Raw genomic sequence first — 18,027 nt, 5'->3', positions numbered from 1 at the left:
TGGATATACACACACACACACACACACACACACAGACATGGATATACACAGACACACACACACAGACATGGATATACACACACAAACACACACACACACAGACATGCATATACACACACAGACATGGATATACACACACAGACATGGATATACACACACACACAGACATGGATATACACACACAGACATGGATATACACACACACACATACATGGATATACACACACACACACACACACACAGACATGAATATACACACACAGACATGGATATACACACACACACACACACACAGACATGGATATACACACACACAGACATGCATATACACACACAGACATGGATATACACACACAGACATGGATATACACACACACACACACAGACATGGATATACACACACACACACACACACACAGACATGGATATACACTCACAAGGATGTACACACACTCACAGACATGAATATGCACACACACACATGGATATACACACACACTCACACAGACATGGATATACACACACAGACATGGATATACACACACACACACACACAGACATGGATATACACACACACACACAGACATGGATACACACACACACACACAGACATGGATATACACACACACACACAGACATGGATATACACACACACACACAGACATGGATACACACACACACACACACACACACACAGACATGGATATACACTCACAAGAATGTACACACACACAGAGACATGGATATACACACACAGACATGGATATACTACACACACACACACACAGACATGGATATACACACACAGACATGGATATACACACACACACACACACACACACACACACACACACACACAGACATGGATATTCACAGACACACACACACACAGACATGGATATACACAGACACACACACACACACACACACACAGACATGGATATACACTCACACACACACACACAGACATGGATATACACACACAGACATGGATATACACACACAGACATGGATATACACTCACAAGGATGTACACACACACACAGACATGGATATATACACACACACAGACATGGATATACACACACAGACATGGATATACACACACACACACACACACAGACATGGATATACACTCACACACACACAGACATGGATATACACTCACAAGGATGTACACACACACACAGACATGGATATACACACACAGACATGGATATACACACACACACACACACACACACAGACATGGATATACACAGACACACACACACAGACATGGATATACACACACAAACACACACACACACAGACATGCATATACACACACACAGACATGGATATACACACACAGACATGGATATACACACACACACAGACATGGATATACACACACAGACATGGATATACACTCACAAGGATGTACACACACACACAGACATGGATATATACACACACACAGACATGGATATACACACACAGACATGGATATACACACACACACACACAGACATGGATATACACTCACACACACACAGACATGGATATACACTCACAAGGATGTACACACACACACAGACATGGATATACACACACAGACATGGATATACACACACACACACACACACACACACACAGACATGGATATACACAGACACACACACACAGACATGGATATACACACACAAACACACACACACACAGACATGCATATACACACACAGACATGGATATACACACACAGACATGGATATACACACACACACAGACATGGATATACACACACAGACATGGATATACACACACACACATACATGGATATACACACACACACACACACACACACACAGACATGAATATACACACACAGACATGGATATACACACACACACACACAGACATGGATATACACACACACAGACATGCATATACACACACAGACATGGATATACACACACAGACATGGATATACACACACACACACAGACATGGATATACACACATACACACAGACATGGATATACACTCACAAGGATGTACACACACACACAGACATGGATATACACACACACACACACAGACATGAATATACACACACAGACATGGATATACACACACAGACATGGATATACACACACACACACACACACACACACACACACACACACACACACACACACACACACACACACACACACACACACACACACACACACACAGACATGGATATACATACATACACACAGACATGGATATACACTCACAAGGATGTACACACACACACAGACATGGATATACACACAGACATGGATATACACACACACACAGAGACATGGATATACACACACAGACATGGATATACACACACAGACATGGATATACACACACAGACATGGATATACACACACACACACACACACAGACATGGATATTCACAGACACACACACACACACAGACATGGATATACACAGACACACACACACACACACACAGACATGGATATACACTCACACACACACACACAGACATGGATATACACACACAGACATGGGTATACACACACAGACATGGATATACACTCACAAGGATGTACACACACACACAGACATGCATATACACACACACAGACATGGATATACACACACAGACATGGATATACACTCACACACAGACATGGATATACACACACAGACATGGATATACACTCACAAGAATGTACACACACACACAGACATGGATATATACACACACACAGACATGGATATACACACACAGACATGGATATACACACACACACACACACACACACAGACATGGATATACACTCACACACACACAGACATGGATATACACTCACAAGGATGTACACACACACACAGACATGGATATACACACACAGACATGGATATACACACACACACACACACACACACACACACAGACATGGATATACACAGACACACACACACAGACATGGATATACACACACAAACACACACACACACAGACATGCATATACACACACAGACATGGATATACACACACAGACATGGATATACACACACACACAGACATGGATATACACACACAGACATGGATATACACACACACACATACATGGATATACACACACACACACACACACACAGACATGAATATACACACACAGACATGGATATACACACACACACACACAGACATGGATATACACACACACAGACATGCATATACACACACAGACATGGATATACACACACAGACATGGATATACACACACACACACACAGACATGGATATACACACATACACACAGACATGGATATACACTCACAAGGATGTACACACACACACAGACATGGATATACACACACACACACACAGACATGAATATACACACACAGACATGGATATACACACACAGACATGGATATACACACACACACACACACACACACACACACACACACACACACACACACACACACAGACATGGATATACATACATACACACAGACATGGATATACACTCACAAGGATGTACACACACACACAGACATGGATATACACACAGACATGGATATACACACACACACAGAGACATGGATATACACACACAGACATGGATATACACACACAGACATGGATATACACACACAGACATGGATATACACACACACACACACACACAGACATGGATATACAGTGCCTTGCGAAAGTATTCGGCCCCCTTGAATTTTGCAAACTTTTGCCACATTTCAGGCTTCAAACATAAAGATATAAAACTGTATTTTTTTGTGAAGAATCAACAACAAGTGGGACACAATGCATCAATTGCATCAATTTTAACCATCTTCCCTGTCCCTGCTGAAGAAAAGCAGGCCCAAACCATGATGCTGCCACCACCATGTTTGACAGTGGGTATGGTGTGTTCAGGGTGATGATCTGTGTTGCTTTTACGCCAAACATAACGTTTTGCATTGTTGCCAAAAAGTTCAATTTTGGTTTCATCTGACTAGAGCACCTTCTTCCACATGTTTGGTGTGTCTCCTAGGTGGCTTGTGGCAAACTTTAAACGACACTTTTTATGGATATCTTTAAGAAATGGCTTTCTTCTTGCCACTCTTCCATAAAGGCCAGATTTGTGCAATATACGACTGATTGTTCCCAGTTCCCAGGACCTTTTTGCCATGCTGTCCCACCACCAGGAGACTGTCCAACGCCACGAAGCCGCCCTGGTTCAGCAAGAGGCCTTAATGTCTAGACATTCTCATATTCTGTCGGAGATGCTGACTTCCATTAAGCAAATATCTGATCGTCTTAGCCCGGCAACAGTTCCCGTCCCAGTACCTCAGATTCACGTACCCATGGCAGTTAACCCCCTGGCTGAACCTCGTCTTCCACCTCCCCAACGGTTTTCAGGTGATCCAAGTGCTTGTAAAGGGTTTCTCACCCAATGTTCTCTCTCCTTTGAGCTACAACCCTCGTCGTTTCCCACCGACCGGTCTAAGATCGCTTATATCATCACCCTGCTGTCGGAAAAAGCCCTGGCCTGGGCTACTGCTGTGTGGGATGCCCATAGTTCCTGCTGTGCCAGCTACTCTGCCTTTGCTGAGGAATTCAAACGAGTGTTTCAAGGCCCAAGCAGTGGTTCTGACTCAGCCAAACAGCTCCTGACTCTCCACCAAGGTTGGCGCAGCGTGACGGACTATGCCATCCAGTTCCGCACGGTGGCAGCAGCGAGTGGTTGGAACAACGAGGCGCTCACGGTGTGCTTTCTGAAAGGCCTTTCCGACACTATCCAAGATGAACTGGCCACTCGGGAACCACCGGACAATCTCGAGTCCCTGATCAAGTTGGCCTCACGCATTGACCAGCGTCTGAGAGAGAGAGAACTCAACCGTAGACCTCTAGCCCCTATCAGTCCCAGCTCCGAGTCCCCACCTTTATCCTCGCTGGCTCCACCGGAACCCATGCAGATTGGACGCATCTCCCAGGCTGAGAGAGACCGCCGGATGAGGGAGCGACGCTGTCTATATTGCGGCAAACCGGGCCATTTCCGTTCCACGTGTCCCGGGCTCCAGGGAAACGCTCTGTCCCGTACAGACCGGGGGAACTGTAACGGGAAACATAACCTCCTCCCATCCGTCCAACTCCCGTCTGCTCATTCCAGTCACCCTCTCCTGGGACAACCACAAGCTTCACCTTCAAGCCTTGGTAGACTCTGGAGCCGCAGGTAACTTCATGGATGGTGTCTGGGCGAAGGAGAATGGCGTTCCCTCTGAACCTCTAAGTGAACCCATGAGGGTCACTACATTGGATGGAAGCCCTTTGGGATCTGGACTTGTCACTCATGTCACTACCTCCTTGCGACTTTCAGTTTCACAACACCAGGAATTGATGAACTTTCATTTGATCTCCTGTTCCGAGTTCCCTCTCGTCCTTGGATACCCCTGGCTTCACAGCCATAACCCTCACATCGACTGGTCTGTGGGCACTATCAAGCAGTGGGGTCCTACGTGCCAAGCTACTTGTATTTTCCAGAATTCCCCGAGTTCTACTCCCGAGTCTTTAGAATCCATCGACCTGACCCGAGTTCCCGAGTGTTACCATGACCTCAAACTGGTGTTTAGCAAACAGAGGGCCACCATGCTACCACCCCATAGACCTTACGATTGCCCCATCGACCTGTTTCCGGGCACTTGCCCCCCAGGGGTCGGATCTTTTCCCTATCTCCACCCGAACGAGCTGCTATGGATACCTACATCAAGGACGCTCTGGAAGCAGGCCTCATGCGTTCATCCACCTCCCGGCGGGAGCAGGGTTTTTCTTTGTGGCCAAGAAAGACGGTGGATTACGTCCTTGCATCGACTACCGGGGACTCAATGCCATAACTGTCCGTAACCGTTACCCGCTACCCCTTATGGCCACAGCCTTCGAGCTGCTCCAGGAAGCAGTTGTTTTCACTAAGCTTGACCTGCGGAACGCATACCATCTTGTGCGGATCAGACCTGGTGACGAGTGGAAGACCGCTTTCAACACGCCTACTGGTCACTATGAATACTTGGTGATGCCCTTCGGCCTGACCAACGCCCCAGCGGTGTTCCAAGCGCTCATAAACGATGTGCTTAGGGATATGCTTAACATATTTGTGTTCGTTTACTTGGATGACATCCTCATCTTTTCGAGCTCCCTTCAAGAACACACTAAGCATGTCAGACAAGTACTCAAACGCCTCCTGGACAGCCATCTGTACGTTAAGCCGGAAAAATGTGAATTCCATTCATCCCGAGTACAATTCCTGGGATTTGTAGTGGAACCCGGTCGAGTCCAAATGGACCCCAGGAAGGTAGGGGCGGTAGCGGATTGGCCCACCCCCAAATCCGTTAAGGAAGTTCAGCGTTTCCTGGGCTTCACAAACTTTTACCGCAAGTTCATCAAGAACTTCAGCTTGGTGGCAGCCCCTCTCTCAGCTTTAACCAAGGGTGGCAATGCAAGGTTTTTGTGGGGAAGAGAAGCTGAGACGGCCTTCCAAGGACTCAAGCAGCGCGTTCTCTCTGCTCCCATCCTGATACTACCGACTACGGATGAACCATTTGTGGTGGAGGTAGACGCATCAGAGGTTGGTGTTGGAGCTGTCCTGTCTCAGAGGGGTGAAGACAAGAAGCTTCATCCGTGCGCTTTCTTCTCACACCGGCTTACCCCGACTGAGAGGAACTACGATGTGGGGATCGTGAACTCCTAGCGGTTAAGATGGCATTGAAGGAATGGAGACACTGGCTCGAGGGGGCTTCTCACCCGTTTCAAGTGCTTACGGACCACAAAAATCTGGAGTATATCCAGCAGGCGAAGCGGTTGAACTCTAGACAAGCTAGATGGTCTCTTTTCTTCAATCGATTCCAGTTTATCCTCACCTATCGGCCCGGGTCGAAGAATCTCAAACCGGATGCCCTGTCCCGAGTCTACGCTCCTGCCATTCGAGATGACACGGACATGCCTGTCCTTCCTGCTGCTAAGATTGTGGCTCCGATCTCGTGGCAAGTTGAGGATACTGTGAGATGTGCTCAAGCTAGCGAACCGGACCCGAAAGGAGGTCCTGCCAATCGGTTGTTTGTCCCCAAGGCAGTGAGGACTCAGGTCCTTCTGTGGGGGCACTCCTCTCGCCTCACCTGTCATCCGGGCGTAGGTCGCACCTTGGAGTTCATCCAGCGTAAGTTCTGGTGGCCTACCATAAGAGAAGACGTTGCCACTTTCGTCAATGCCTGCCCCGTGTGCTGCCAGGGCAAATCTTCTCACCTCCGCCCTCAAGGACTCCTTCACCCTTTACCTGTTCCCCACAGACCCTGGTCCCATATCTCATTGGACTTTATTACTGGACTTCCTCCATCCCATGGCAATACTACTATCCTAGTCATAATCGACAGGTTTTCAAAGGCGGCCAGGTTCGTCCCTCTGACTAAGTTACCTTCTGCCAAGGAAACGGCTGAGTTGGTTATTAATCATGTGTTCCGAGTCTTCGGCATTCCTCAAGATATGGTTTCTGACAGAGGTCCCCAGTTCGCCTCAAGGTTTTGGAAGGCCTTCTGCCAACTCATGGGGGCTTCTGCCAGTCTATCTTCAGGGTACCATCCGGAGTCCAACGGCCAAACAGAGAGGATGAATCAAGAGCTGGAAACCACCCTCCGATGTATGACTCGTGACAACCCGTCCACATGGTCATCCTTTATTGTTTGGGCCGAATACGCGCACAACACCTTGCGCTCCTCCTCCACTGGTATGTCCCCGCACGAGTGTCAGTTTGGCTATGCTCCTCCATTGTTCCCGGACCAGGAGGCAGAAGTCAGAGTGCCTTCAGCCTTGAAGTTCGTCATACGCTGTCGGCTTATGTGGAGGAAGACCCGTCTTAATCTTATGCGTTCCTCACAGAGGTACCAACAACAAGCCAACAGACGTCGCCGTCCCGGGCCTACGCTGCGCCCCGGCCAGAGAGTCTGGCTCTCCACAAGAGACTTACCACTACGGGTGGAGTCTCGCAAGCTGTCCCAGAAATACATCGGTCCCTTCAAGGTTGCCAGGAGAGTTAACCCAGTTTCTTATCGCCTACACCTCCCCCTCCGCCTCGTGTCATTGGAGGCCAGCCGGCTTATACCGTCCATCGCATACTGGATTCCCGCCGGGTGCAGCGGTCCTGGCAGTATCTGGTGGACTGGGAAGGCTACGGTCCCGAGGAGCGCTCCTGGGTTCCTGCCAAAGACATCCTGGACCCTGACCTCATTCGTCAGTTCAGGGCCCTCCACCCTGAGAGAGCTGGTAGGAACGTCAGGAGCCGTTCCTAGGGGGATTCTGTCAGGATTTGGCCAGGGTTGTTCCGGGTTTTGGTCACTAGATGCCCCCATTGTGCTTTTTGACCTTATGTTTTTTCCCTTGATTCCCATTATTATTTGCACCTGTGCCTCGTTTTCCCTGATTGTATTTAAACCCTTAGTTTCCCTCAGTTCTGTGCTCTGTGTTTGTATGTTAGCACCCAGCCCTAGTGTTCTGTGTATTCTTGTCGATTCCGGTGGACGCTCTTGTGGAATTCTGTTTTTGTTTTTTGAGTATCTCTTGAGGCTTTTTTGTGCTATACCTACCACCTTTTGGATTTGCCATTTTGTATTGAAGGACTTCTCCTTTTTACTTTATTAAATACACCGTCTTAAGTACTGCTGTGTCTGCCTCATCTTCTGGGTTCTGCTGACTATTCGTGGCTCAGTTGGTTAAGTGACTGTTTCTCACTCCGGAGACCCAGGTTCGTAACCGGGTCCTGACACCTTCCATTTCAATATTATCGCTTGCACAGTGCTCCTTGGGATGTTTAAAGCTTTGGAAATCGTTTTGTATCCAAACTTCTTCACAACAGTATCTCGGACCCGCCTGGTGTGTTCCTTGTTCTTCATGATGCTCTCTGCGCTTTTAATGGACCTCTGAGACTATCACAGTGCAGGTGCATTTATACGGAGACTTGATTACACACAGGTGGATTGTATTTATCATCATTAGTCATTTAGGTCAACATTGGATCATTCAGAGATCCTCACTGAACTTCTGGAGAGAGTTTGCTGCACTGAAAGTAAAGGGGCTGAATAATTTTGCACGCCCAATTTTTCAGTTTTTGATTTGTTAAAAAAGTTTGAAATATCCAATAAATGTCGTTCCACTTCATGATTGTGTCCCACTTGTTGTTGATTCTTCACAAAAAAATACAGTTTTATATCTTTATGTTTGAAGCCTGAAATGTGGCAAAAGGTCGCAAAGTTCAAGGGGGCCAAATACTTTCGCAAGGCACTGTACACACACACACATACACACAGACATGGATATACACACACAGACATGGATATATACACACACACACACACACACACACACACACACACACACACACACACACACACACACACACACACACACACACACACACACACACACACACACACACACACACACACACACACACACACACACACACACACACACACACACAGACATGGATATACACACACACACAGAGAGACATGGATATACACACAGACATGGATATACACTCACACACACACACACACACACAGACATGGATACACACACACAGACATGGATATACACACACAGACATGGATACACACACACACACACACAGACATGGATACACACACACAGACATGGATATACACACACAGACATGGATATACACACACACACACACACACACTGACATGGATATACACACACAGACATGGATATACACACACACACACACAGACATGGATATACACTCACACACACACACACGCACACAGACATGGATATACACACACAGACATGGATATACACACACACACACACACACACACACACACACACACACACACACACACACACACACACACACACACACACACACACACACACACACACACACACACACAGACATAGATATACACACACAGACATGGATATACACTCACACACACACAAGGATGTACACACACACACATACATGTAAACACACAAGTATACAGATGCCAGTGCATAGGCTACACACAGTGATACGAACGCATAAGAACTCCGCATAAACAAGCACACACCCATATTCATCGGCTCACTCACACACACGCACCATCAAACTCTCCCCTGGCACACACACCTTCCTAATGCCTCACAACTGTTTCCAATCTAAAGGTTCCTGCTTGTCTGGGCCTCGGCAGGCCCTGATTAGATGACACTGGATACAAGATCCTGAGGAGAAAGGGCAAGGCTGCAGGGGAGAGGCAGAGAGGGAGGTAGGACTGCTTTTTCTCTATCCCTCTCTTTTTTCAAACTGATATACCAGATGTAACCTGATGTACCTGATATAACCTGATATACCAGATGTAACCTGATATACCTGATATACCTGATATACCTGATATAACCTGATGTACCTGATATAACCTGATATACCTGATATAACTGATATACCTGATATAACTGATATACCTGATATAACCTGATATACCTGATATAACCTGATGTACCTGCTATAACTGATATACATGATATAACCTGATGTACCTGATATAACTGATATACATGATATAACCTGATGTACCTGATATAACTGATATACCTGATATAACCTCATGTACCTGATATAACCTGATGTACCTGCTATACCTGATATACCTGCTATACCTGATATAACCTGATGTACCTGCTATAACTGATATACCTGATATAACCTGATGTACCTGATATAACTGATATACCTGATATAACCTGATATACCTGATATAACCTGATGTACCTGATATAACCTGATATACCTGATATAACCTGATGTACCTGATATAACCTGATATACCTGATATAACCTGATGTACCTGCTATACCTGATATAACCTGATGTACCTAATATAACTGATATACCTGATATAACCTGATATACCTGATATAACCTGATGTACCTGATATAACCTGATATACCTGATATAACCTGATGTACCTGATATAACCTGATGTACCTGCTATACCTGATATAACCTGATGTACCTGCTATAACTGATATACCTGATATAACCTGATGTACCTGATATACCTGATATAACCTGATGTACCTGCTATAACTGATATACCTGATATAACCTGATGTACCTGATATACCTGATATAACCTGATGTACCTGCTATAACTGATATACCTGATTTAACCTGATGTACCTGATATAACTGATATACCTGATATAACTGATATACCTGATTTAACCTGATGTACCTGATATAACCTGATGTACCTGATATAACCTGATATAACCTGATGTACCTGCTATAACTGATATACCTGCTATAACTGATATACCTGCTATAACTGATATACCTGATATAACCTGATGTACCTGCTATAACTGATGTATCTGCTATAACTGATATACCTGATATAACCTGATGTACCTGATATACCTGCTATAACTGATGTACCTGCTATAACTGATATACCTGATATAACCTGATGTACCTGATATACCTGATATAACCTGATGTACCTGCTATAACTGATATACCTGATTTAACCTGATGTACCTGATATAACTGATATACCTGATATAACTGATATACCTGATTTAACCTGATGGTCCTGTGTGGCTCAGTCGGTAGAGCATGGCGCTTGCAACGCCAAGCGTCGTGGGTTCGATTCCCGCTGGGGCCACCCATATGTAAAAGTAGTGGCCCCAGCCGACTTGTAAGTCGCTTTGGACAAAAGCGTCTGCTAAATGGGATATATTTATATTATTATATTATAACCTGATGTACCTGATATAACTGTGCAGGACCCCGGTATCTGATAACACTAGAGAGAAAAAACATAACTGTTTCTGGTCTAGTCTGCCTGAGGTATGTTAGATAACGATCTGGGTAAAAGGTTTTTTTAAGAGTGATTCAATGGTAAAACTACATCAAAAATTGAATCGCTCATTGGTGTACTTAAAAACGTTTTAGAAAATATAATATGATATTACAAACATAAAAAAAAACAATTTTTAAGTACATTATTAGTCCACAATTAAACGGTTATATTTTCACTATAACAATAATTTGACAATTTTCGGGTAGTGGGCTGCTGGTATTGGATTTGGCTGGTTGGGTTTAAATATTATGTAGAACTCCAAACTATTGTCGGTCATTCTATGTTCTTATCTACACAGTTCATCATGACAGATAGCTACATATTTCTGCCAAAAACTGTAAAATTATTTAGGATTATACTAGATTGCTACATATTACAGTACAATGTTTCATTAAAATTTCGTACCTGCAGCAACATTAGCGTAACTGAAGCATCATTTTTTTACATTAGGAAAGTTGATTGATAATACATCTTATGATGAAACGACAGGATCTTTATACTAATTTGATGTAAATTAAAATAGTCTATTAAAGTGTTTGTTGTCACACTAATGTTTTAACTAAAGAAGAAAGCAAATTGAATATTGTAATTATGATTCCACATTACTAGATGATTTTATTTGTAATTTTGGCTATTATACAATACTACAATTTCCTAATTTGTCATTCTGTTTTAACTATATTATTACTTTTAATTATGTTACGGAAAAATATATTTTGTTTAAATAGTTAATCAATAGCTACGAACATACAGAGATGCACATGCACTCATGCACATGGGCAGTGGACATGTGACAGTCAGATATTTATCAAATACGTTTATCTATTGATCCGTTGGGAATAGGCTTTTCCTATTTATTAATAGCATAATGCATTTTGACATATTCAAATAAAGACAGTCAACTCATACTCTTTCCCACTTCAACAAATAAAAACATATTTCCTTAAAGGAAGAGAGAAATCAATATCTGAATTCTACAGAGAAGGTGAAAAGCAAGAAAAACTCACTTTTTTAAACATTCCGGAGTAGGAAATTCGGATTTGTTTGGGAATAATCAGGTTAGCTTGTTCTCCCATCAATCACCCTAAAGGGTCACTTTGATCAGTTAAATTAGAAAAGGCATATTTACATTAGTTTGATGCACAGATATGTCAGATGGTTCCGCTCTCCTAACCTGTGAATTATTACACATGTTCTCATCATTGTTGTCACGCACGTTCATAAAATAAATACTTAAAAGTAAAGCATTACTACATGGTCAACCAATTGAAACAACAAAGTAAAAAGAAAAATATTTGCAGTACATGGATTTTTCCATAATACCAATAAGCTCTGGATAACATTCCCATAATACCTGTAGACTGATCAGTATAACATATTTAGTAAGACACCCCCATATGTTCAACTTCCTTGTCACTAGCGTTGCAAGCCTGGGCCTGGTTTCCCCTAAACGATGGAGCTAAGTTACGAGTGTGTTCAAGCGTAACGTTAGTAACGTTTGTTTTGGGAAACAGCTAGTGTGTGTGTGTGTGTGTGTGTGTGTGTGTGTGTGTGTGTGTGTGTGTGTGTGTGTGTGTGTGTGTGTGTGTGTGTGTGTGTGTGTGTGTGTGTGTGTGTGTGTGTGTGTGTGTGTGTGCGTGCGTGTGTGCGTGCGTGTTCATGTTTTTAAACATACCTGCAGGGCTGTACCGTAGAGTTGTGGAGTTGGGGCTAAATTGTTAGGCGGCATACAGGGGCATTTTAGGTGGAAAGGTGGGTTGGGGGGGGGCAAAGCTCGAAGGGTGAACGGGTACAGTGGGAGTGATGGGGCAGTGGTTAAGTTGAGTGTTGGGGCAGTGGGTAAGGTGAGTGATGGAGCATTGGGCGATTAGGGGAATGAGTGGGTAAGCAAAGAACAGTTTGAAGAACAGTAGAGAATAGAGAATAATGAAGAGGGAGGTAGTGGGTTAGGAGGAAACAGTGTGTTTTGGCTTAAAGGAGGGCCAGAGACAGTGGCTTAAGGGAGGCCTTGGATGGTAAGGTTACAGGGTACACAGATAGTGGCTTAAGGGAGGCCATGGTTGGTTGTGTTACAGGGTACAGAGAGAGTGGGTTAGGGGAGGCCATGGTTGGTTGTGTTACAGGGTACAGAGATAGTGGCTTAAGGGAGGCCTTGGATGGTGGGGTTAGGGGGTACAGTGATAGTGGCTTAAGGGAGGCCTTGGATGGTGGGGTTAGGGGGTACAGAGATAGTGGCTTAAGGGAGGCCATGGTTGGTTGTGTTACAGGGTACAGAGAGAGTGGGTTAGGGGAGGCCAGGATTGGTAGGGTTAGGGGGTACATAGATAGTGGGTTAGGGGAGGCCAGGGATGGTGGGGTTAGGGGGTACAGAGATAGTGGGTTAGGGAGGCCAGGGATGGTGGGGTTAGGGGGTACAGAGATAGTGGGTTAGGGGAGGCCAGGGATGGTGGGGTTAGGGGGTACAGAGATAGTGGGTTAGGGGAGGCCAGGGATGGTGGGGTTAGGGGCTACAGAGATAGTGGGTTAGGGGAGGCCAGGGATGGTGGGGTTAGGGGGTACAGAGATAGTGGGTTAGGGGAGGCCAGGGATGGTGGGGTTAGGCAGTACAAGAAGGAAGTAAGAGAAAGTAAGGTTAAGACAGAGCAGGACGGGCAGAGCAGGATGGAGGATGGAGAGGGGACACTAGTGGCTGGCAGACATTGCCCAGGCACCCTCCATCCTCCAGACGGAAAAGGCGTAGCTGAGGCGTTCGTGGGCTAGGTAGTTGCAGCTAGCCAGCTTGGCGTCCATCTCATCACTCTGCAGCACCTGGTACAGGAAGTCGATGTAGCGTGACGCCAGTTTCAGGATCTGTATCTTGCTAAGTTTGTCGGACGGCAGAGTGGGGATGATCTTACGCAGCGAGGCAAAGGCGTCGTTCAGTGACTGCGTGCGCTGGCGCTCGCGAACGTTGGCGATCACTCGCTGAGTGTGCAGGTCCTCGAAGGGCTCGCCGCCCGGGCCCAGACCAAGGCCGCTGGAGCTCAGCACGGATGGGGCCACACACACCACCGACGTGGGGGAGCTCTGTTGCTTCTTCTGCCGCTTTGGCCCTGACGGAACAAGGCAGTTGAGGCTCCCGCTGACCACAGCCCTCTCCTCGGCCTGACCCAAACTGTCCTTCTTGGGGTACGGCACCCGCTTTCGCCCCCCTGTTGGCCCACTCTTCTTGGAGCCCCTCTCCAGCTCCTCCTCGCTGGCCCCCAGCCCCCCTTCAGGGGAGTTGGCACAGGAAACCTCCTCACGCATAGCCACCTCCCTCTCAGGACACCGTCCTTCTTCCCTTTCCAAGGCAGGCTGGTTTTTGCTCTTCGTTCCTCTCTCTCTTTCCCGATACTTCTCTTCTTCAGACAGCCACGTGGGAAGTTCTGGTAGAGACACACAGGTTTAGAAGTTTCGTCTTCTTCCTCCAGTGAAGGATGATGAGTGATACGCTTCACGCTTCTAAACTGCAAACTGTTGAAGATCCATAGGTTGGCTTTACTCCCAGTCAGTCAGAAAGCTCTGTCTCATTCCTGTGCCTCTGTGGTGAATTCCTCACCTCCAGTTTCCCATCTCCTCAACCCGTGTGTAGAACAACAACAAACCATCTACTTCGTCGTGCTACCTCCCATGCTTTTATACTCGCCCGCGAAAACGAGGGGCCTGCGGGCAGCTGCGATTGGTCAGAACCAGCTTCTTAGGGTGTGGTTTGGAAGCAGGAAGTGAGCTCGAGGTTGGTGGGTGGCTGGGAAGGGGGTAAGTGGCCTTCTCAGCCAATTGCGAGAGGCCTTGCTAAAAGCTGCAGAAGTTGTCTGCATCTTTATAGGTTCCAGATTTCTCCTGCCAGAGCACTCCTGTCATTCTCCCGCACCCGCGTGTCTGTCTGTCGGTCTGTCTCTCTTCTCATCAATTCATTACATGCTTCGAGGCTCCTACGTTTGTTGTGCACTTTGACTTCTAAGATATTAAAACATTTTTCTTCGTTGATTGAGGGGATTAGTACTGAATGAATGCGCTTGGTATGTTCAAGATGAAGTAGATGTAATATCTACAAGTTTACAGTGAAAACCTTTTATGCATGATATCTCAAGGACTACTCCTCTTTTTATTTTAAAATAAAAATGTTATTATTTCTCAAATTAGAAAGAACAAGTGTGAGTTCACTGTGTCAGAAGTGACCTCTCTAATATGTATGTGGCATCCTTATTATCTATCACATGACACTATGAAGACACATCACTCACACCAAGTGTCAATCCTCCAGGCCAGTCTGGGCAACAAAAACATGTGGATTAACATTAGACAGATTTTGACTTTAAACAATAAACATTGTGATGTCACATTTCTGTTTAATAATACCCACATAGAAATGGCACCATGACAACTGGGATTATTCCTTTAAACCTTAAAACAATACTGCCACTGTGAATATGCCTTTTGTTCAGTATAAAAATAGAAAATATGTCACAAAACCTAGTAAATGAAAATAGTGTTTTCAACATACAGTATGTCATATGAAGAATTTTTTAAATAACTTTTCAAATCAGGGTTCCCATAGAAATATAACAACCAGAATGAATGTCTTTATTTAAGCAATTCCATTTCTATGCATTATTCACTGCAATCTCTATATGTGAGACATGTAGCCATGGCAATGGACCATCGAGGACCCTAAATAACCCCTAACCCTGTGAGCTTGTGACCCCAGCTCACTAAGGTGAGAGGGCTGCTAATTATGCCATCCATGCCCTCTGGTGGAGTAGACACATGTTCTCTCTCCACACCAGGAACCCAGGGGAACACACATCTGGACTTGCGGGGGACACACCACAAGGGACACACACACAAACGCAATACAACTCCTAACCAATATCTCTAGACAATCTCCTGAAATGAAATCAAACATGATGCCTCGAAAACTACACATTTATCAATAGACATGAATAGTTCATTCAAGTAATGTATATGAATCGTCATGTTATGACAGACTTTATATTAGTGTTGATGGTTTTATCACAGGACACAAAGTGTGATTGCCTCTGCATTTGAAGGAGGTGAGTGGAGAATTTCAGAGGGGCTTTTTTTAGTGAACTTTATGAATGTTATATAGCCATATACAAGAGAGCTGGGATCAACTACACTCAACTGCAGTCAATCAACTCAAAACATGTATTCCAGTCACTGAGATATTGAAGTGGAGGTTAGACTTAACATGCACGCAACACATTGGAATTATAACAGGCCTTACTTAAACAAAATGCACTTTCATTTCAACCGAAATTCCCAAGTCAATTCCCAGATTAACTGGAATTATAAATACATTTTCTCCAACCTCCGGGTGGGGTTCCGAAGAAGGACAGGAAGCCAATTGTTGTGCGCTGGGCTGTCCGGGGCTAACCTTGGGGCTGCTTACCTTAGCAGAGCATGCCTCCATGCCACCATCATGGAAAGAATGAGCGAACGACAGGCTAACAGGAACAGCATGGAACGTGCACCCCTCGCACAGAACAGAGGGAAAAATATTGAGAGAGGGAGAGAGAATGGGAGATGAATAAAGAAATGGAAAAGAAAGGCAAAAAGAGAGAAAAAAGAAAGAAAGGAAGGAGAGGAAGAGAAAAAGAAAGTCCAAACAGAACCAGATGCAGGAGTGGGGAGGGTTGTTTGATCTCCCTCCTCATAGGCTGATTGATGTTGCACATTTCATTTCCTTGTCAGAGTCTTGACATAATGTTTCACTAAACACTCTGGACCCTTTTTTTCTTTTGCCTTTTCTTTTTGGGGGTTAATAATGAGCCCCTCCTGTGGCTGCAAACAGACAGCACGATATCACGAGGACGTGTACAGAAATGGCTTTGAGATCAGAGGAGCATAGGCCATCGTAATGTGTACTTTAGGTTTTGCCCATATGTTATAGTCCGAACTGATCCGTAGTATTGAAATACTGTACTGGGGAAAGTGTATGTTGAAAGAGGAGGGTAATATTTCTTAAATCCATATTACTTGAATTTGGTTACTGCCTTCCTGCCAAGTTCTAAGACAACTGATCAACGGCACAACGCCCTTCCATCATAAGTAAGCATTGAGTAACG

The 18,027-nt window shown here is 45.0% G+C and overlaps 1 protein-coding gene across 1 annotated transcript in view; it reads right to left on the bottom strand.

The window, feature by feature from the left end:
* Positions 1-15,531, bottom strand: part of LOC135541420 (twist-related protein 2-like) — a 67,647-nt gene extending 52,116 nt beyond the window's left edge. Inside the window, exon 1 of the mRNA XM_064967656.1 lies at positions 13,593-15,531. Coding sequence (XP_064823728.1) covers positions 14,600-15,205 — 606 coding nt within the window. The 5' untranslated portion in view covers positions 15,206-15,531 and the 3' untranslated portion in view covers positions 13,593-14,599. The remainder of the gene's footprint in view (positions 1-13,592) is intronic.
* Between the last annotated feature and the right edge of the window lie 2,496 nt (positions 15,532-18,027).

Source organism: Oncorhynchus masou, chromosome 6 (genome assembly GCF_036934945.1).
Source record: "Oncorhynchus masou masou isolate Uvic2021 chromosome 6, UVic_Omas_1.1, whole genome shotgun sequence".
In the NCBI taxonomy this organism is placed as follows: Eukaryota; Metazoa; Chordata; class Actinopteri; order Salmoniformes; family Salmonidae; genus Oncorhynchus; species Oncorhynchus masou.
The sequence above is the reverse complement of the archived record's forward strand: the minus strand, read 5'-3'. Positions and strand labels throughout refer to the sequence as shown.